Genomic DNA, 21,328 nt, shown 5'->3' with positions numbered 1-21,328 from the left:
CCCCCCTCCGCCGCCTTCCTTGTGCGCATGCGCCCGCGCGCCGCGGGGTCGTCCCACAACCACAGAGACACGCAGACAGGCGCGGGCACAGAAACACACGGACACCCTTCCGTGCCGCGCTGGCGGCTGCAGCGAGTCAGAATCCCAGAGTCAGTTGGGTTGGAAAAGAGCTCTGAGATCATCGAGTCCAACCTATGTCCGGACACCATCCTGTAAGGTAGAGCACGGCACTCAGTGCCAGGTCCAGTCTTTCTTTAAACACCTCCAGGGACCGTGACTCCACCACCTCCCTAGGCATCACATTCCAATACCTAGTCACACTTTCTGTGAAGAAATTAGTCCTAATGTCCAACCTAAACCTCTCCTGGCGGTAGTTTAGATACTGTACTCTCATCCTATTGCTAATGAGAGAAGAGACCGACCCCCAGCTGGCCACACCCTCCTTTCGGGCAGTTGTAGAGAGCGATAAGGTCGCCCCTGGGCCGCCTCTTCTCCAGGCTAAACACCCTCAGCTCCCTCAGCCGCGTGTCCTCACAGGACGTGTGCTCCAGACCCTTCATCAGCATCGTTGTGTTTCTCTGGACACGCTACAGCACCTGCGTGTCTTTCCTGAATTGAGGGGTCCAGAATTACAGTACTCAAGTGCAGTCTCACCAGTATATAGAGGGAAAATCACTGCCCTGGTCCTGCTGGCCACATTACGCCTGATAAAGGCCAGGATGCCATTGACCTTCTTGGCCACCCGGACACACACTGGTTCATGTTCAGCTGCTGTTGACCAACACCCTCAGACCCTTTTCTGCTGAGCACCTTTCCAGCCCGTCTTCCCCCAGCCTGTAGCGCTGCAGGGGTTGGTGTGACCCAGTTGCAGGACCCGGCACTTGTATTGTTGAACCTCCCACCATTGGTCGCCGCTGACCGATCCAGCCTGTCTTGCCCCGCGCTGCGGCTCGGCCCGGTCCGGCCCCCACAAGCACCGGTGGCTGGAGCGGAGCGGGGAGAAGCAGCATCCCCGCTGCCCGCCTTCCCAAGCGCACACACGGTTCGGGCGGGAGTGGGAAGGGCGCCGCTGGCTCCTCGCTTTGGACAGTCGCGCTGCGCCGGGGGAACTACAGTTCCCATCATGCCACGCGGCGGGCGCGGAGCCTGCCGGGACTTGTAGTCTTGGGGAGGACACATGTGGGCGCCCTTCTTTTGGGCCTCAGGGGCAGTGGATTGACTGGCCTTTCCCTCGAAACTGGAGAAGGGAAAGCAAGCCTGGGTGGTGGGTCCCAGGGACGCTGGTGGCTCTGACACGGGTCAGCTGCTCCCATGTACCCTCGTTGGGACGGCTGTGGTCCAGTCCAAAGCGACCCAGGCACTGATGTGGATGGACCTGACCCTCTAGCTTTGAAAACAGCCAAAAACACTAATGTAGGAAAATTGTCGTTACATGAAGCCTTAGGAATATTAACAGAAACTAAATGGGCCTGTTTAGTCTAGAGAAGACTGAGAGGGGATCTAAGTATCTCAAAGGTGGGTGTCAAGAGGATGATGCCAGACTTTTTACAGTGGTGCCCAGTGACAAGACAAGGAGCAGTGGCCATAAACTGAAACACAAAAAGTTCCATCTCAACATGAAGAAGAACTTTATGTTAAGGGTTGGACAGCATTGGAACAGGCTGCTGAGGGGGGTTATGGAGTCTCTCTTTCTGGAGTCATTCAAAACCCACCTGGATGTGTTCCTGTGTCACCTGCTCTAGGTGACCCTGCTTTGGGAGGGGGGACCCGATGACCTCCAGAGGTCCCTTCCGACTCTAAAATTCTGTAATTCTGTGAAAAGTTGAGAGAGATTGAGCTCTTGCAAAACCTGAATGAAAAATAAGAGCCATTATTTATTAGTAGGCAGGAACATGAGTAGTTTGCCATCCTCCTTGCTAACACTTTTTGTCAGATACAGTGTTGTCACAGTGGGCTTTTTCATTAGTACCATACTTTCAAGCAGATGGTGTATCCTGGGGTATTAGAATACACCAGTAACAAACAAACAAGAAAAAACAGTAAGACAGCCAAATCCACCCAAACCTTGATGATTTCTGTGTCCTAAATCTGCTTCTGAGGAATATGTGAGTTTGTATTCATGCAAGGTTGGAGTACAGGTGATGGAAATTAAGTCAGAAAGATTAACACATTCTTTCTCTCTTGCAAAATCTGGTGTAGCTATGCTAAGGACATGTGTAGGGACATAACAAACCAATTGAAAAATATGTCCTGATAATAAATACATTGAGAGGACTTTAATGGTTTGCATTCAAAATCAGCTCTTCATAGTAATACTTATGGATCACATAATTTCTTTGGTGAATACCTCTAGTTCAGCTGAGCCATGAAGGAAGGGCTGTGGGGCCACTGGGCTGGGGGGACCCTCTGAGTAATTTAGGTTCAGGTTCTGCCTTGGCTCTGGCAGAGCCTCCACCCTCCATTTCAGCTGCCTGCCCCTCTTCCAGGCCTGCCACCATCATTCCTGTCTACTTAGGGCTTTTCTCCACACCACTGTTGTCAACACCTGTACCCATGTGGCTTTTAGTACCATCACTGACTGAAGAACAAACAAGTAAAAAGTGCTCTAGAAAAGCACCTTGGAGCAGTTTTACCTGACTGGAATTGGCTTCAATAGGTGGAGTTACATGGTCTATGTGTGAAAATGTCACTGGAGCTCTGCAACTACTCTGGCTGCAGGTTTTTTTTGGACTTACTTTATGATGCACATAAAACAGCATCTTAAATGACATCTTTTATTTACAGTACAATATTTAAAGTTGTTATCTGGTGGTCTGCTGGACTTTGTTAACAAAACCAATGTTCCACTCTGTTTATGCATTCTTACCCCTGGGATCTGGAAGATAAACTGGAAAACAGAGGTTTTTCTTCTTCTGTGTTAACACAGAAGAAGAATGTTAACTCTGTTATCTTCACTCTTTCTCTGTTTCTGTTCATGAATCAAGCAAAGATTAAGCCATAGTGCACACTTCTCAGAAACAGTAATTCAGCTCCAGAATTGCCTGCTGCTTATGTACCAGAAGAATTGGGTCTCAGCTTGCAAAAAATCAAGACATGGAAAATGTCTGCAAAATGCTGAATGCCACAAAAGTTCCTGTCTTTTCTCCTTTTCATGGGGTTAAAACATAACAGTAAAGAGTACAAATGCAAAAGAATATTGTTCTGTGCAGATTTAGAAGACAGAAGTATCTCTGTTGTCTAATTCTTCTACATACCTCTTGTTTAAGAAAAACAGAAGTTTGGATCTCTCCTCAATATGATAACAGGACTTACAGGTTTTCCCATGCAAACCCCTTGTTAGACATGGCTGTGCAGTAGATGGGACTGACATCAGGGGGTGTGCAGGGGTTGGGGGAAGACTGGGTTGATACTTATCAGCAGCATATTGAGAGGCAGTGAATGAAGCACAGGGCACAGCCCCAAGCTGTGGGGGGTGTCACATCATCACCAAGGCTGCAGAGGACCCCACTAAGGCCACAGTTCAATTTCCAACTTGAAACTGTTTTTTTAATATGGTCTGTGTTTTTGTTTGAACACATTTTGAACCTTAATAATGCATTGATCTGTTTTATTTCATTTAGTATAATTTCTGATCTAATGCTTCTATTTCCAGTCTGCATCCAGACTGATGTAATTTTTTTATATTAAAACAACACCTGTGCTGTTGATCATCAATGTCTGGCAACCTTCTCCAGCATCTGATTAATTTAATTTCATCACCTCACAGCACAGCTCAGGAATGAAACCTTGGATCTATCGCAGTCAATAGAACTCCTGTCACTGATTTCAGTGAGATAATAATGTCATTCCAGAAGTGCCTCTAGTGTATTCATCACTGCTTGCAAAAGGATAACATTTGCTTAATCTGAGGTCAACATTTGTCCTGTGTATTTGTAGATCTTGATGTTTTTCACTCTGCAAATTCAGTATTGTTGTTATAATATCTCAGTTTGGAAATAGTTTGACATTTTTCAAAACTATTGGCTATTAAATATTAAATAAGCACTCTCTGTACCTGAGAAGTAATAGACTAGATTCAGTTTTTTAATAGTTTTTTCCACTGTTTATTGTGCAGGTTGTTTGCTCAGTCCCATCAATTCTGATCTTGAAAATGTCTTGCAATAAAACAATATCACAACCTTCTTTGCCAGTTCTTGGTGTTATTGAGACTGTCAGAAAGAGTAACCAAGTGCTGCATTACTTGTGTTAATGAGAAAATTCTAGATCTCACTCAGTGAAGTATCTCATCTTCATGAAGCATCCTGCACTGCTAAGTCAGTGAATATTGCAAAATGCAACTGTATAAAGCTAAGAATATGTTCCAATTTCTCTTTAAGGAAATACCTGGCTTTTTCGTGCTGCTGTTTTTCTTCTGAAATACAAAACTGTTCATAACAGCAGGCTCTAGTTATCATTTACTTGAATGCTAAAGGTCCATATATAATTTCAGGCCCGCTTGTTATATTGTAAATCAGAGGTTAAGTCACAGTCCATACCATTACTGAAGATTTATGGCACTATTCAAATGTTGCCACAGAATGGAAAAGTAGATCTTAGTCGAAAATCTTCAGCTTGGTACAACTACAGTGTATTTTTTTACCCTAGTAAATTATTATAAAAACACACAATACATGTTGAATATTCATGAAGAAAGAAGCCAATAACACATAATGGCATTCTCATAAATAGCTATAGCACAAAATTTAATGTGCTTTTCATATTTTGGACCCAATTCTATTCTGCTCAACACAAAATTCCCCAGACCATTAACTTCTGCAAGAGCAATGCAAAAGTGTTACCTTGTCTTTGTGGTTTAAAGTACAATTTAAAGAACTGAATTGTCCTGAGACAATTTCAAATGTGCTAATAGCCATTAGTCCTTTGTTAAAGTTATTAAGGAAGTGGAGTTCTGAATACTGTTTCAAGAACTGATTCTTACATTCATACTCATTCATGAGGGATGTAAGGACACAATTCAATATACAAAATACAGACTCTGTGTGTGTGTGTTGACTGTTGTTTCTTGATGATGCATATCTAAAACTCAACAAAGACTTTCCTAAAAAGTAGCCAAAAATCAAAATTGTAGCTAAGTATACAAACATAAGTACATAGCTGAAACTTGCTTCCAGAAGAGGTCTTAAAGCCTCCTTAAATACTCTTTAAAAACTCAAATAAGTCTTAACCTGAGAAGTAATTCTGCAGAACCAGCATGATAGTCCCCTATGGTCATCACATACATCTCTTTCTCAAACTGATAGTCTTGCAAACCATGTCATGGTCTTTCTCCATCTCAGTTTGAAGAACTCATCTGACAACGGGGATTCAAATTCCCCCTCTCATTTGCTCTATAGCAGCTCTGCATTGCTAGTTCTGCCCTCAGCATCTCCCCAGCGGTCCCAGGAAGCCCTCAAATTACATTTTTGAATTATGCCCACTTTCAGTTCTAGTGGGTCACAATGTAAAGTGAGCAAATAATGTTTTATCAATGTGTGAAAGACAAGCACTGTGCTGAGACTGTGCCTGACACATGAAGTTTCCCTCTACTGCTGTTAAGACCTGTGCTGAAGGGATTTGTCTGGCTTTGGGCACTATCTGTCAGAAAAGATGTGGGATAAGTGGAGTCCAGAAGAAAGGTTCTGTATTGACTAAGATCCAGAAGACAGACGGATTGAAACATAAGAACACATTGAAATACCAAGGTTGTTTACCCTAAGGAAGACAAGATGGTCCCATGTGTTCAGTAATAGTCTTCAAATACATTCAAAGCTATTGCAAAGAGAAAAAAAATAGTCTTCTCTCATTTACTTTGAATAAAACAGGAAGTAATGACTGTAGATCAGAACAAGAACTGATTTACAGCAGATGTGAAAAACTTTTTAAGAGTAAGGATAGCTAACAAAAAAGATTGCCTGGAAGCGCAATCCATGGTGTCCCAGTCACTGACCTTCAAGAACAGGTTAGACATCTGTTGGGAGATGTAAATTTGGCTGATCTTGCCTTGAGATGTGACCTCTGAAGTCCTTTCCAGCCCTATGAGTCTATCATTGCATGAATTCCTGCATGCTCAAAGACTAAACTGATCATCTGCAGTGGAAATGTCCACTTCCCAAGGTCTGGGCTACAGCCCATTAAATTCAGGGGGAATTTTTCCAATGACTTTAATAAGCATTGGATCAGGCCCTAATTGAGTGTGTAATTTGGAGCTGCATGTGGAATTTGGTCCACAATTTTGTTAATGGTATTTGCAAATGGGAAGAATCCAACTCCTTTTCCCAGGGCACATTAGTTTGCAATGGTTTCACAAGAGAAAGTAAACACATTCTGAAGGTGCAGTGCTAGATTTTTCTTACAAAATTGAGTGGAATTGACTGAAGGCAGACACAAGGAGAAGATCTCCGGAGGGAAATTAGCAACTTTTCTCAAGGAAGAACATTTTAGACAGCTATTTTTTACATCAATTAGGCAGGGCCAGACAGAAGGAGACAGCTGAAACAATGTTAAAAACACTTTAAAAATAAATAGGTATCATGAACATGAGAATGAAATCTTTGTCTCTGCCCAAAGATCAAATTAGAGCCTGAAAATGAGCAGAGCAAAAGAAGGGGAGACATTAAAACTGTCAGTGGATTCAATCATTTGTGTCGTGACTGATGAGGAAATATCCATTTTCCCGTAGTCTCCTACCAAATAACATAAGGATTTTTCTCCACTCTGAATGATCAATTAAATCACAAGCACTTATGCCAGCTAAAGTTCTGCCTCTGCAATTGCACTTTTATGCAATTGTGAGGAATACTGGATACATGAAATTCTACATAAAGTTAAGAGTTTGCATATTTGCAAGATCACAGCTGCTGCGGGCATCCATAGCCACTCTGCTTTTGTGGACTGTGGGCCTCTCCTGGAAATTCTTTCAGTGTTACCCTTGTCTTGTGGCAGGAAACAGGCAAGTGCTCCTAATGCATCTTTAGCTAGTGCAGGAAGCCCTTACTAATGTGGGGCTAATACACACATCAAAACTCTGCTTTTGACTAATTTATTATGTCTAGGAGTAAAAACACAAAGTTTCTAGAATCATCTCCCCACTCTGGTTTGTTTGTTGCAGATGTGTTCTGTGTCTGCACAGAAGCTTGAACACTCTACCTGAGAGATCATTTATGAAATATTTACTTTGCATTCTGGGAAGAAAAAAAAGAAAAAAAGTCTCCATATTATTATGGATAGAGTCTTTGACTGCCAAATACTGAATTATTTATTGCTTAATTGTACAAATGATATCCATGAGGACCTGTTGGATTTCAGTATGCAATTGATATACTGCATAAAAACAGGGCTGTGTCTTTCAGACTTTGTTCTGGTGCTTTGGTGGGTCACATTAAAAGAGGTACAAACACTTTGCAGAGGCAAAGCAGGAATACCTGACAGCATTTTTGAAGCTGCAGAAAGCCCCATGTATCAAAAGATGCTCTGACCTGTATTAGCCCATGTGGGACCTTTCCACTCCCCACCCACGTGCACTCACCACCCAGAGATCTGTCGTGTTTTTCTGATGCTCCCCTTCCCTGTGGGCAACCCAGTCCCTTCTGTCCTTCAGCTGAGTCCTACCTATGCCATGGACACTGCAACCATGTGCAAGGCTTTCCACCTACAACTGTGAATATCTACCATTTTCTTCCTCCAACACCAAGAACTAACAGGGAAGGTTAGGAGACAGTACCCATTCACCTGCTAGTTTGGCCCTGTGCCTACATACCTGTCACAGAAAAAACATTAATAGATGTTTCACTGTTAAATTCATTAAGTTAAATGCTTGTAAATACTTTGTGAGCATGCCTTTAATACAGACTTTAACTGTGCAGTCTCTATTTTAATGCCACAGATTTCCTGGCTTCAATTCTGCTCTTCAGAGGGAAACACATTACAGTGGGAGAGAGACTCTTCTGCTCCCAGTCCATCACCCTGAAACTAATTCTGTCCTCTTTTGCTGTTTTTTTTTTCCCTTTCCCTCTCTCCTAATCCACATTGTTCCTGTCTCTGTGTTCCCACTAGCTAGTAGCCAGGCCAGCAAACTTCCCCTGCTTTCCTCTTCAAAGGAGGCCAGTAGGTTTTCCCCTCCTTTTTCCTTAGTATGAGAAAAAGAAATTTAATAGAAATTATTAGCAATCTAATAGAAAAACAGAGTTAGCCACTGCAAATCTGGAATGTGATTTTTTCCTATACCAGGCCATTCCTTGCATTTTTTCCTTCCATGAGTAAGACAAATAATACAAATGAGGAAAATGGGAACATACAGTGGATCAGAGACTAGTCTCTATTCATTAACCACCCTCCCTCTCTGGGCCAGCACCAGAAGCTTCAGAGGATCCCACATTTGCAGACAGCAGCAGCTAGTGTATCTTCCACATTGAGATTCATCCTATGTTTAAAGTGGATTAATGCTTAAGATCCAAAGCACCTTCTTCAATACCTTTATGTCATTTTGTTCTCTTCATTCTTTCCTTTCCAGCAGTTCTGGTGTAATTTGCAAAGTTCTCAGCAGAGTTTATGTTTTCTTCCAGATCACTGATAAAGATATTGAGCTGTATTAGCTCCTTTGAAGCTGTTAAATAACCCATTAGAAGAGAGTAGAAACACGCTGATGTAGCTGCTAATTGGTTCCCAGAGCATTTGATATAGGTAAATTGATTTTGTATAGTACTGCATTTTTTTACCAGATTGTCATGCAGGGCTACATCAAATGACTTAAAGTAATCCATGTGTATTAAGTCAATACATCTATCTTAAGCAGCTGCATTTTAGTCTCATCTTGTTGCTTGACTGCATCTATTTTCACACAAAAAAGATATTTATTAACATTACATAAGATACTACCTATGAATTCATTTCTATTTATTTCTGTCTTTATAATCTGTTTTCATTAGTATTTTGCCCAGGGTTTATATAATGCTTATAATTATCCAAACCCCTTGCATTTATTCTTTACAGTGTGCCACATTCACTTTTTTCCAGTCATCTGAAATCTCCCTTGTGCACCAGGAATATTATTTCAGACTGAAGATGAATGGCTCCAACAGTATTTCCACCATTTTTTTGTCATACTCTTTGGGAGCATTGAATCCTGAAGATTTAAATGTGTTTTGTTTTCACTGATGAACATTCTCTCATACATATAGTGAGAGGGGAAAAACAAAAATATCACTTCATTTATGATAACAGAAAAAAATACAACTTTTCAAAGTAGCTTAGTAAAAACGGTGCTTTATTATCCAGAAACTAGTCCCTACACGAATTCATATCAAAGGCAAAAAAGAAATCATTGCATTTGGTCTTGTTGGCTATTCAGAGAGTATACAGTTGTGACAGAAGGAGCTGGATTTTAGACTAGGCATCAGTAACAAAACTTTTAACGAAGTTAAAATATTGGATGTTCAGTCTTAGGGGTGGCTAAGCCCTAATAAGATTACTTGTTAGGCCATTTTCACATTCTATCCAGTTCCCTCTCTAAGAGATCAATGTAAGATTGAAAACCTCATTTCACTTTTCAGTAAATATAAAGGGAAAAAATGGTGAAGAAATATCACACGTGATGTCAGTAGAATATATTAGCTGTCCCAAATACATGACAGTTTTTAAAGAAGAGTCTAATTCTCAGATTTAAAGTGTGATTTATAAAAATGTAATGATAGAGCTCCTTGCTTTGCTGCCCATCAAAGCTATCGAGATCAATCCTCCTAAGATTTGCTGAAGATTGCATTCCAAGCTTGGAAACCCAACTCAGAATGTGAAAATGGCCTAAAGAGTAATCTTATTGGCTTAGCCACCCCTAAGATTGAACATCCAATATTTTAACTTGGTTAAATGTTTTGTTACTGATGCAGTCTCCACAGACCAGCTCTGAGTATAAAAGATGCAAGCAAATAACAACTGTGACATTAGAGCAATGGTTATGTTTAAAATGGTGACAATTACAAAATTTGATAGAACTTTTCCATCACTTCATCACACTCTTTCTATGACATGGTTGTGTATAAAATCAGATGGCCTAGCTTGAAACACAGCCTCCTTACATTTCCAGAATGATCTGAAGACACTGGTAGAAAATCACAAGTTCCTGAAGTCTGATTTCCTGCCTGTGGCTGCCTGGCTTGAAATATACATTGGAATTATCTAACATCCAGGATTTTGTTATACCTTGGAGCTCCCACTAAATGGAAGGAAAATTTGCAAAGCTGGTTGAAAATGGTGGGGATCATGTCTTTCCTTGAACTTCGTGAGAAATTAGGACTCCTCATGGGAATCCTGGCACCATTTCACCAGGAACACTAGCTGCCTTCGAAAGCAGACCTGTCAGAAAGCAGCCTCAATAACTGCAGGCTCTCCTGCACTACCAGAGACATGGGCTGAGTCATTTTGCCAAAGAGCTAAGTAACCACTTTCTTAGAGCTTTGAAACCTGTGGCTCCCAGACATCCCTACCTCGCTGTCATGGATGTGATGAGAAACAGGCTACTCAGATGGCAGCTCTCCTTCTAATCTAGTAGTTGCTTCAGGTCCTGTAATTTTTTCAGCTGTGCCTATCACATAGGGGAGGGCGCAATTTTTTGCCGTGGTGTGCATCTTTCCCTGGTGTGTGAGTCACAGTGAGATAAGGTGAAGTGTCTGAAAGACATGCCCGCTGATAGTGATGACTTGATGACTCAAGCCTTGCGGATTTTCTAAGGCATCGATTTCCTCCTGGGAGAATTAAAATAAAAATCCCTCCATTTTACACTTCAGTGATGGATGCTGTGTTATTGTAAAGCCTTTATACTGCCAGCAGCGACTACTTAAGTACATACTACATGCTGTGGTTAAATCAGTCAATGTAAATCTTCTTGGATACATTTATCACCACCTCATCCTTTCTTCTTTATTCTTCTCTGGAACAATTTGTGCAAAACCACCCATCATTCCAAGACATCATTCAGACAACATCAACCTTCATGAAAAGCTAAACCATGCAGGCAAGGTGGCTACATAAACGTACTGGAATGTATTAGCCAAAGCCCTTTGTCCAGAGTTCCAACTCAGTAACCGGTGTGTCATGCATACATGAATGGGCATCGTCTTTTACTCTGTGGACTTTGCACTTGGTAAATTCAGGCATACCCACAGGTAAAGATACGGTATCATTTTTTTATAGGTGGAGCATAGGCACCTGATGTACTCTAATCTTGTGTTTGTTTATGCTCGTTTATTAGCTAGGCTTCTCAAGTAACAGAAGTGTTAAGGTGGTGTGGCTATGCCATGAAATGAGTGTATATGCACTCTGACCACTTAGAATATGATATCCTTTTTACCCCAAATCCAGATTTTGTACTTCAGACATGGCTTTTGTTTCTTATCACCTCAGTGGGGTTATAACCCACCATGAAGAGTATCACCTGGGGTAGGACATCTTCATGTTTGTGTCCCTTCTTTTCAGTTCTAAACATTCTTTTCCCTCTTCAGAACTTTGTAATCAACAAGACATTCTGGCTTCATCCTCATTCCAAGAAACCTATTTCTCCTTCAGAAATTTCACCACCTAAAACATTGAAAAACACAAAAATACCGGTGGGGGGAAAAAAAAATATATAAAAATGTTTCCTTTTCTAGTATCTTTGTCACAAGTAAACAAGTTAATCTGTTGAAACATTTTTCTACATCAATATGAGTTCATATTTCCAGCATATCTCAAGACTTCTGTTCCTTCTTACTGAGATTATGGGGAGAACCATTCTGGTGTCAAAGGTTGTGGTGTAGGAGGGGAGCTGGTTGGGTGCCAGCAGGCAGTTGAGGTTGCCACTTTGAAAGCAAATTTTCCTTGAGAATCAGGAATGACTTAGAGAGTGTGGCAAAACTCATAGGACAAACAGTATCTCTAAAGGGAATGCTGCCAGGAAAGCTATTTAATTCGCATTTGAGTTTCTGACTGTCTCAAGAAATAGCACATCAAAGTTACATTTTTATTTGGAATGTCCTTCTTTCTGAGGGCTTATTTAGATTCCTTCTATACATTTTACGCTTTTTTTGGTAAATATCTATGGTGCAAAATTGTCCCACATTATGAGTGATGAACACACACAAGAACTTGGGTATTTGGTAGAGATTCTATAGGTTTGGTGACAACTTGGTTTTTTGCAGAGCTAGAATATAGAAATGCACTGTGTCATCCAGGCTGCATCCATTGCTCTTTCTTGCTAAACCCCTGTCAGAATTCCCAACATATATTTGTCAGCAAAGCTGCCAGTGTCTTTGAAGATGACAGGAAAACGGGGTTTCTTTTATAAGGTGATTAACTTATATTTCAACCCTATTAAACAAGTCAAGAGAAACTGTTACTATCCTCCTAATATTTTTTTTATTTATTTTTAGTCTGTAACAACAATGCTATCACTTGCTCCCCAAGTCATGTTATATTGACCAAGAGGAAGGAATGTGATGTTCGTTTTCCTCAAGGGCATCTCTCAGACATGTAAGCTGACTTCCTTATTGATTGGTTCTTGTCAATATGTAATTGGAAGCGTAGGGATCATTTCTGTTTTAGTCTGTAACAGATCATTTCCCCAGGGTACTCTACTTGATGTAGGGGAATAGGGATTTAGTTGTTAGGTATTTATCTTCTTCTTTAAATATGTATTTTACTGATGTGGAGGGAGCAGGAGTGGCACTGACTAAGTGAAATAAATGTGAATTAAATTGACTTTAGGGGAAAGGTGTTTTTGTTTTCTAAAATTCCCAATGTAGCAAAGAGAAAGGTTGAGTGTTTCATCATAAACAAAGTGTGTCTCAAAGAACTTTTCACAGATAATGGGAGAGAGAAAGCTCAGGTTCTCAGGGAGGTTTTGAGAAAAGAAGGTCAGTACTTTTCAAAGAAAACTTTTTTTTTTTTTTAAGTCTTTCAGGCAGTCTCAGGGATAAAAAATGAGTAATCTAACAGCCAGAAAAAAGAAATCTTTCCCAAGCTGCTAAATGTTTAATACCTAACCAGGAGCCTCAAAATTCTCTTCGCCACACTAAATAATGATATCTTATTAAAAACTTGCTAATTGCTGTGACACTAAATGCAAGTTTGTACAGGTCTCTTACACTTCAAGTTCTGTCAGTGTACTATTTTCAAGTTTTCACAACATCTATGTTACCAAACAATTCCAGTAACACTTCTACACCTATGTCTTGAAAACACAATGACTGAGTATCAGGAGCCTGTCTTCCTATTTGTACAAAATACATAGCAGTGGTAAGTGATAATGCAAACTAATCTGCATCAAGACCATCTGGTAGTATCAGAAATACAGGCAATAAGGACTTTGCAATAAGGACTCTTCTTAATTGAAACAGAGGAAACCCATTCGAAATAAATATGAAAAAAGCTATATTATGCCACATTATGCTATTACTTATTCCTTCTGATCTTTAACCTGCTAAATGTGGTTAACTATTGATTTCATAGTTTTTAGTGAAAAGTCTTACTTTTGGACAGTGAGAGAGCATTTATATCAAGCAATGATTTTATCCCTGGTCCATCTGGCAAAAAATAGTAGATCAAAAGAGGACCTTATTGATGGCCAAGAACTGCATTAAACAGTGAAGACATCCATCCTATCACCGATGTCAAGTCCTTAGGGAGTAACCAGCACCAATTAACAAAGGCATTTGTACAACACCTTTAGGTAATCTATCCTCCCATGAGTGTTTTAATGCTTTTAAAGAAAATTATTCTGTAGCCTTGTATAAAACAACACCAAGGGGGGATAAAAAAATAGTAATCCTGCAGCTTACTCTTTTCCTTTCAGGGAAGGGAGGCAAAACCTGGTAGTGGCCTGAACAGTTTTGCAGATTAGGTGAGGGGGTGGAGGTATGAAGTAGCTACACAGACTATTTCATCAGCCTTGCTGTCCTGATTTCAGTGCGGTGCTCAGGAGATCACAGCAGGGTGTCCTGTGATGCTCTTTGCAGGGACTGAAGCTGCAGTGGTGAAGATTTTGAAGGCCAAAATGTCAAATACTTTTCCTTAAGTACCTCGAGACACAAACTTCAATCTTCAAAAGGAAAGCAGCAGAGATTTATTTTCCAGCCAATTGTACAGCTCCCCTCTCATCATTAAATTCAACTCCAAGCTAACCTAAAGCACCACAGGCACATGCTTCCAAGCCATGTAAAACATCCCATTCACAACACAAGGACTGATTCATTCAGGGGCAAAATTCTCTTTAAACACCTAAGGACAGAACAGCATTCACTTCAGATTTTCCAACACACTGATAATAGTTAAGGGGCTTACTTAGGCTTTCCATTAATTAAGTACATCACCTTTTAGTTCACAGTTATGTACCTGGGTTCCTTCTTGTTTATGCACAGCTGGAGGTAAGATAAGTAATTTTTTCAAGATCATTGTAATTGCTTTGAAGCAGGGAACAGATCCTGCTGGGTATCTTCTACCAGGAACCAAACTCCTAACATATGAAACCTCTTTGAAATACTGGTTTCTCATTGCCACAGAAAAGTGGTGTTCTGTACTGTTATTTGAGTTACAGTATTTCTTGTGTACTGCTGTGTGTTGAATTTGTCATGGTAATCAGAAAAGTCTTAGTCCAAAGCCCCTGTTTTTCCTTAAAAAACCCAGCTCTTCATTCATAGTCCTCACAGATGTGGTAAAAAGTTTGAAAATATGAGCCAAACAGTGCAACAAACTGTTGGTGTGGTTAAACACCTCTTGAAATGATAACACTAACAGGAATGAAATACTGCATACTTCTTAAGTGAGTGTTAATTCTTAACTCCTAGACACGAGTCTGAGGGAGGGACACAAAGCAAGATGAAAAAATAAATGTACACCAAAATAAAAACATACAGAAGAGGAAGTATCTTATGAGCCATACTAGTTATTGCTGCTATACAAAGCAACTGGTAACTGGAAGCTCACTTTCTACTGAGAGCTACTATTCTTAATTTCTAAGCAGATGCTGGCCACTCAGATCACTCTCTTCTAATGGATAAATCAAGTAACTTAGCAAAAGGATTTTCAGATCCTCTTTTTCTGGTTTTTGGGAGTTCACCTGGACTGCAGGATCCCCCAGGAATGCATTCACTTTCTGCTAAAAGGCCAGTCACACGTTTCAAGCAGCATTTAAATCCCAGGCAAGTAATCCAGAGACTGCAGACAGCCCTTTTTCAAGAGCAAATGATGTGCAAAATGGGAGCTATTTTGTTCTGCTTTACTGAAACCAGAGATATCCCCAAATCAGAGGCATTTAAAACATTTATTAGCATTAATCATTGTAGGTTAAATAAAACACAAAAACTACATTTTAGGAAAAAAAAATATTATTAGGTATGATACAGCTAATATGTAAAACAGAAGGTAAAGTATTAACAGATTGCAGCATCCCATACATGAAGCAAGTGGGTCCAGCCCAATCAAAGCTCTTATTTAAACAAAACAGAAGAGTACCTAGCAGGTGATTTTAAACTGGCAATTTATCACTGACTCTGGTTTAAATAATTAAGGGTAGGTTAGTAAAATATATCACTGTACTGAAACAGTCTGATGACAGAATGCTCACATATGTAACCTATGTAGCCACACTTGTTCCCAATGTGCCATGAAGGATTAGTGGAAACATGGGATGACAGATAAGTTTTTTAGGTATTGATACAGACTCATGTTACATTTAAGCACCTTAGATAGACATGCTGTACTGTGAGCAAAAATAGTAAGTTTTTTCTTTTGAGTGTCACTTTATTACTTTTGAGTCCCAATTCCTGAATAATAACGACCCTTTTTAGATTTCTCAGTCTGCAAGACAAACATTTTCTAGAATATGCCATTTTCACGCACAAGAATGGCAAGTCAACAATTGTACCTATGTGTATCTCTATCTTCTTGCTACCTTTGATCCACAACTTTAAGTTCATAAAGGTGAAATGATCATTAACAAAAAAATGTACTTACAGAATACAATGTGTAGTATATGAGAACCAGACATAGTGAAAAAACACTACATGTCAGCAGAACAATACAAAAGTGTACTTATATACACACATATATGCAGAGCATATACGGAAACTAGTTCCTTCATAATTTTGTTTTTTAAACTAGTTCACGACAAGCCAGAAAAGCAAGTCACCCACAACTGGACAGTCACAGTCTTGAGTCATGGTGCAAACAAGCTCCATCAAATACCCTTGGCACTATAGCCTGCGCCTCAGTCCTGCTGCCAGCTCTCTTGAGAAAATCGGTCTTGGAGAAACCCAGCACCAGCTGGCTGACCAAGAACTGCAGCATTGATATTATTATTATTATTATTAGAGAAGATCAGTTACACAGTCAGGTGCTCCAGTACAGTAATTTAGCTTTTCACCAGCCATTAACTACTAAGAGGAATTCCAGTTGCTGCTGAAACTTTCAACTCTGAGATTGGGGGTTTTTCTGTCATTTTTCTGGCTGTTTATGAAGGGTGGTGGTACTTTCCAAGCAACACAGGCGACCAATGGAAGCAGAAATAATGAATTTTACATTTTAAAATCACTATTTTTATAACAAGCCATTGCCCCATTTGAAGAGACATGTTAAAGCTGCACCTTAGCTTTGACAAACAGCGGAGAGGCAACAACACTGTCAAAGGTGAGCCCTGTGTTCAAAGAAAATGCGAGATGCTCTGCACAGCATATTGGCCTGTTATTTTTCTTCTGGCTTCAGACTTCCCCACTGAAGCTCCCAGTAACCCAAATCTCAAGAACTTATACAATCAGAATTCTTATTAATTTAAATATTTTTCTTGTCTAAAAGCAGAATAAAGTGATTTAGATTTGCCCCACCGAAAGCAAAACCTATTTAATCACCATTCAAATTTTAAAATCTGTCAGAGATCCACTGTAAAAACTTTCAATTTTAAACTGTTTTACCATTTAACTCATAAACCAGTTCTTATTCACATACTGCTCAAAGCCAGCTGTGAGATCTGGTTGTTCAGGACAGTATCTCATAAAGATCAGCATCAATTGCCAGTTTGAACATAAATTAGAGTATAGAAGGTACTCACAAAATTGTCTTACAAAGCTTTCAGACATCTCAGTTAGGATTTAGTAAGTTTTGAGATGCCATGTTAAAAAAAATATGAATATGTGACACTGATTTACAAAAGCTTAAAAATCAATTATGGATATCTGCTATATGTTGAACTAAAGTTTATGACACCTCTGAAAACATGGGTTCAATCTCACCTTGTTTTCTGGGTAACTGGTCTAGCCTCTTACTGTGTTTTACTTAGGAGGAATCAGATCTCTTCCAGCATTTGGTCATAGACCCCATAAAATGTATGAACCTGTGATGTTGGTAAGTTTGGTATTTCCTTAGCACTGAAGGCCAGGTTAAGCTTCTCCCTCCCCAGCCAAGTGAAAGAGCCAGGCATCCCTGGCAGACTTGCTTGTACTGGGATGGAATTAAATGTTCCCCAAAGGAGCCTGTCTCCCTTCCCAGCTATCAACAATGATGATTACTGAATTTTCACTTAAATAACCCTGGACTATCAGTAAAGTAGTTGCTGCAATGAGTCAGAGACATGGATCATATAGCAGCACACCTGAAAACTGGAAGTTTACCCAAAATATCCAAGGGCGTATTTTCTAGTATGAGTGTTTCCAAAGGAGGCCAAAGTATATGAGAAATTGATCATATGTGAAAAAACAATGCAGCATAGATTCTTAGATAAAATCCAGAGGGATATTTCCCACCTATACTACTTCAAGCAATCTGGAGACAAAATGTTCCTGTTGATTTTATCTGGCTCTGTTTCAAGCCCTAACAATTAGTGACATTTTATCTAAGCAATCTCACAACCAGCCAATAAGGTCTGGTTTTTTATGTATCAACACGGAACCATGCTCTAGGCTGCCTACTCATGATTTATTGTGGAAAGTTATTTTTCTGTTTTGTTTGCTTTTCATAAGCCCTCCTGAAAATGTGCAGTGACCACAATTTTCCTCCTAAGAGAACAAATTAATGTTGCGGAATGCAGGCTGGGCTCTGGTTTTGAATCCAACATTTCTTACTCTAATTCCCATTTCCAGTGAAATTGATGAAGAAGATAAATTTGGATTTTATCATCTCAGTCACACACATTCTTAACAGATGTAAGTTAGTGGAAAACACATACAGTTTTACATTATTCCTAGTTCATAACCCTCTGTAGGAATTTTTTCCTATACTGCATTTCCAAGTGCATCACGCTTCAAAGATATCACACAGTGGGTCTTCCACACCACAACCCCACACAATTGAGGAGACTATTCCACAAATTCAGGGAATTCTATTTGTAAGCAAACATTCAGGTTTGTTTTATTAGACTCCAGACTCTAACCCCAAATTATATTGTGCTCTCTTATGCAGGTTTTGTACAGAAATATCATTCTTCCAACTCAAAGACCTCTCGGAGCACAGCAGTGAGACCATGAGGAGTGGGGCACTGTGGCACCCTCTTTCAGAAACCAAGGAATAGGCAACTTTGAACAGAGACAGATTTGGTCTGGGGCACAGATTTGGAGGAACCCTGGTAAATAGTGGAGATTAAGCCTGTTTTTATGCTCTTCTTACATTTTCAGTAATTATTGAAGCCCACACCCTGGACAGGGAGTGATTCCAGTCAGCACAGTGGCTGGATTTTCACTTCTTTCTGAAGCACACTGGAACTGTACGGGGTCCAGCAGTTCCCTTCATGACAACTCCGTCTTCCACATACACAGCACTTCCTCACACAGATTTTGACTTCCAGTCCATAAAAACTGCATTCGCTCATCCTTTGGATCCTTTTTTTTCTCTTTAGTTAGCAAATTCAGTCCATTTCTTGCTGATGTTTACTGAAAGTAGATGAAGCTGAAGATTTAGAAAAATAGCAAAGCAGAGTCCAGCTAAAAATATGGCAGAGAAACCGTAAGCCAAAATTCAGGCTTTATGGGGGTTTTTTCACCCTATTATTACAGAGAATACTCTAAAAACATGCCAAGTCCACTTTGCAATTGTAAGAAGGTAAGTTTTTGCAGCAAACCTGAATTTTATATATAAACTGATCTTTTTATTTAAAAAAAACCCAAAAACCAATAGTCACTGGTTCAAACAGAGAATTGGAGTACTTTGACACTGTAATTTTGACAGGATATTAGAGAGGATTTTCCAACTGGGTTTTTCAAAATCCCTTTGAAGTAAAGCCTTCTGCTTCTGGTCCTTGTGTTATTGCTCATGGGAAGTGTTGAAATTACTGCTTTCAAGATAAGGAGCCACGTCACTGAGACCACAAAGTCCTTTCTCAGTGAAAAAAAAAGCAAATGGTGCTGTTTTTCAAGTAAACCTAAAAAGATCAAGTTGGGTCAGCAGCACCGCCTACCCGTCTGTGAAGTCTGCCTTCCAAGTTTGATTGCTCCATTGTTACTGTTTTCATGAGGATCTAAGGGTGGAATTTGCCGACCTGAAACACATGAGGAGACATGAATACAATTTTCCTGATACAAGAACAACACCTGTGCAGGTAACAGAAGAATTTAGGTTGCATAAGAATGACTTACAGATTCTAAAATGCATAAGTGAAACTTTACAAGAAAATTAACAAACATCCATACCTTGAATATTTTTCCTTGTATCCTGCTTATGAAAAAAGACTTTCACATTAAAAAAAATGAAATAAGGCTATTGAGAAGGCATGAAGTACACTGAAATTATATTATCCATGTATTTTAAAAAAATAGTTATCTTACTGAGCTCCTTACAACTTAGAAAGAGAAAACTCTAATCCTTCTCCTAATTCCATTTAAATGTGAATGGTGCAAGTTTAATGACATTGTGCCTGTCCTAAATCTGCATGCCATTTAGTCCTTGCACACTGGAGTTTTACCCAGCACTGTAACTAAACACATGGTGCCTTTACTTGACAAAGAAAAATAGATCTGTTCTTTCCATTGAATCCCTTCCTCCTTTTTAGGGGTACCCACGTCTTTCCAGCTGACAGCTTCAATTACTTAACATCGCCACCACCCCCTCCCCCACAAACTCTCCTGATTTTTTAATCATCTTATGGAGTAATATTTAAAGTGTTTGAAAGAATTTCAGCCATTACAGGAGAGCTAGAGATCTCTCCTGGAGCAGAAGGGCACTGCTCCAACTCCCTCCCCTGTATGCCCTTTTAGTACTGCTGCATCTTTTGTCTAACTGGCTTCCTAGTAGTGGACAACATACAATGTGCTTAATAAGAAGAATTATAAATGGAAAAAAAAGATTCTCCCAGGTCCAATCCATCCTGTGTCTCTCTCTGGTGTGCATCTGGCTTTTGCATTAAACCCTTGTGCGAGCTCTCCATCAGTACCTTGAGATCTTACAGTCGTGGTAATGCACCTTCTCATCATTTTGTGGATTTCCTAAAATTTTTTTTCTGAAGCTGACTCCATTTTTTATGAATTACTCCTGGGTTTACCATTACCCATGTTAAGTAACATGAGTTAAAATATTTAACACTTGTTTCTTATATACCACTTTCAAAGAACACAGAGTTCTTATGAACAGCTCATCATAATCCAGGTGGATTTTACAGTTTAGATTTCCCCATCCTTTGCTTCAGTTATTCACAGCTCTCTCTTACCAAATGTTCTATGAATTATGTACCTATGTTGAAGCCTGAGTCCTACAAATTATTTGGTGAAGTGGTTGTGGGTGGGTGAGTTAAAAGCATTCAGGTAAAATCCAATCCCAATGAAATCAGACAGCAAAATTTGATCTGTAAAACTTGTCCTTAAATTACTTTTGGCCAAGATTCAAATTTTCTCTTACTCACTTAGTTCTGCACAGGTATGACTTTTAAAGCAGATAATCTTGTGTGTTTGTACACACATGATCTCTGAATGAGAAAGGGAAAAATCCTCATGTTACTAAGGTAAAGATACTGTATTTCATCCAACAGAGTGAAAAATGTGTATCTTGAGGGCCAAAGCATGTATAAGCACTGACATTACAATTCTGAACTCTATTCAGGACACTAAAATATCAACTTCACATCCTGCTTAACATTCCATTCGGACTTCATGTTTGTAAAGTAAAATAAAAAGCAGAATAGGTGGTTATAGACCCAGCTGTTACATGCATTAGTTCTGTTGGCTTCGTTTGGAGACAAAGAGAATCCACTAATTCTTAAAACTCTAGAGAATCTGAAGAACATGGTATCTGTGAGAGGCTTTCCAAGAAGGCAATGCTGTCGTCATAGAGACCTGCAGGGAACTTCTGC

The 21,328-nt window shown here is 39.8% G+C and overlaps 1 protein-coding gene across 1 annotated transcript in view; it reads right to left on the bottom strand.

Annotated features, from left to right (window-relative positions):
* Positions 1–9,280: 9,280 nt before the first annotated feature.
* RAB31 (RAB31, member RAS oncogene family) overlaps positions 9,281–21,328 on the bottom strand; it is a 66,732-nt gene continuing 54,684 nt past the window's right edge. Inside the window, exon 7 of the mRNA XM_042031519.1 lies at positions 9,281–19,525. Coding sequence (XP_041887453.1) covers positions 19,428–19,525 — 98 coding nt within the window. The 3' untranslated portion in view covers positions 9,281–19,427. The remainder of the gene's footprint in view (positions 19,526–21,328) is intronic.

The sequence above is a fragment of the Corvus kubaryi genome, unplaced genomic scaffold (assembly GCF_017639235.1).
Source record: "Corvus kubaryi isolate FWS band 111438036 unplaced genomic scaffold, C.kubaryi_AGA036_p1.0 132, whole genome shotgun sequence".
Lineage (NCBI taxonomy): Eukaryota > Metazoa > Chordata > Aves > Passeriformes > Corvidae > Corvus > Corvus kubaryi.
This window is presented reverse-complemented; position numbering and strand designations above follow the sequence as displayed.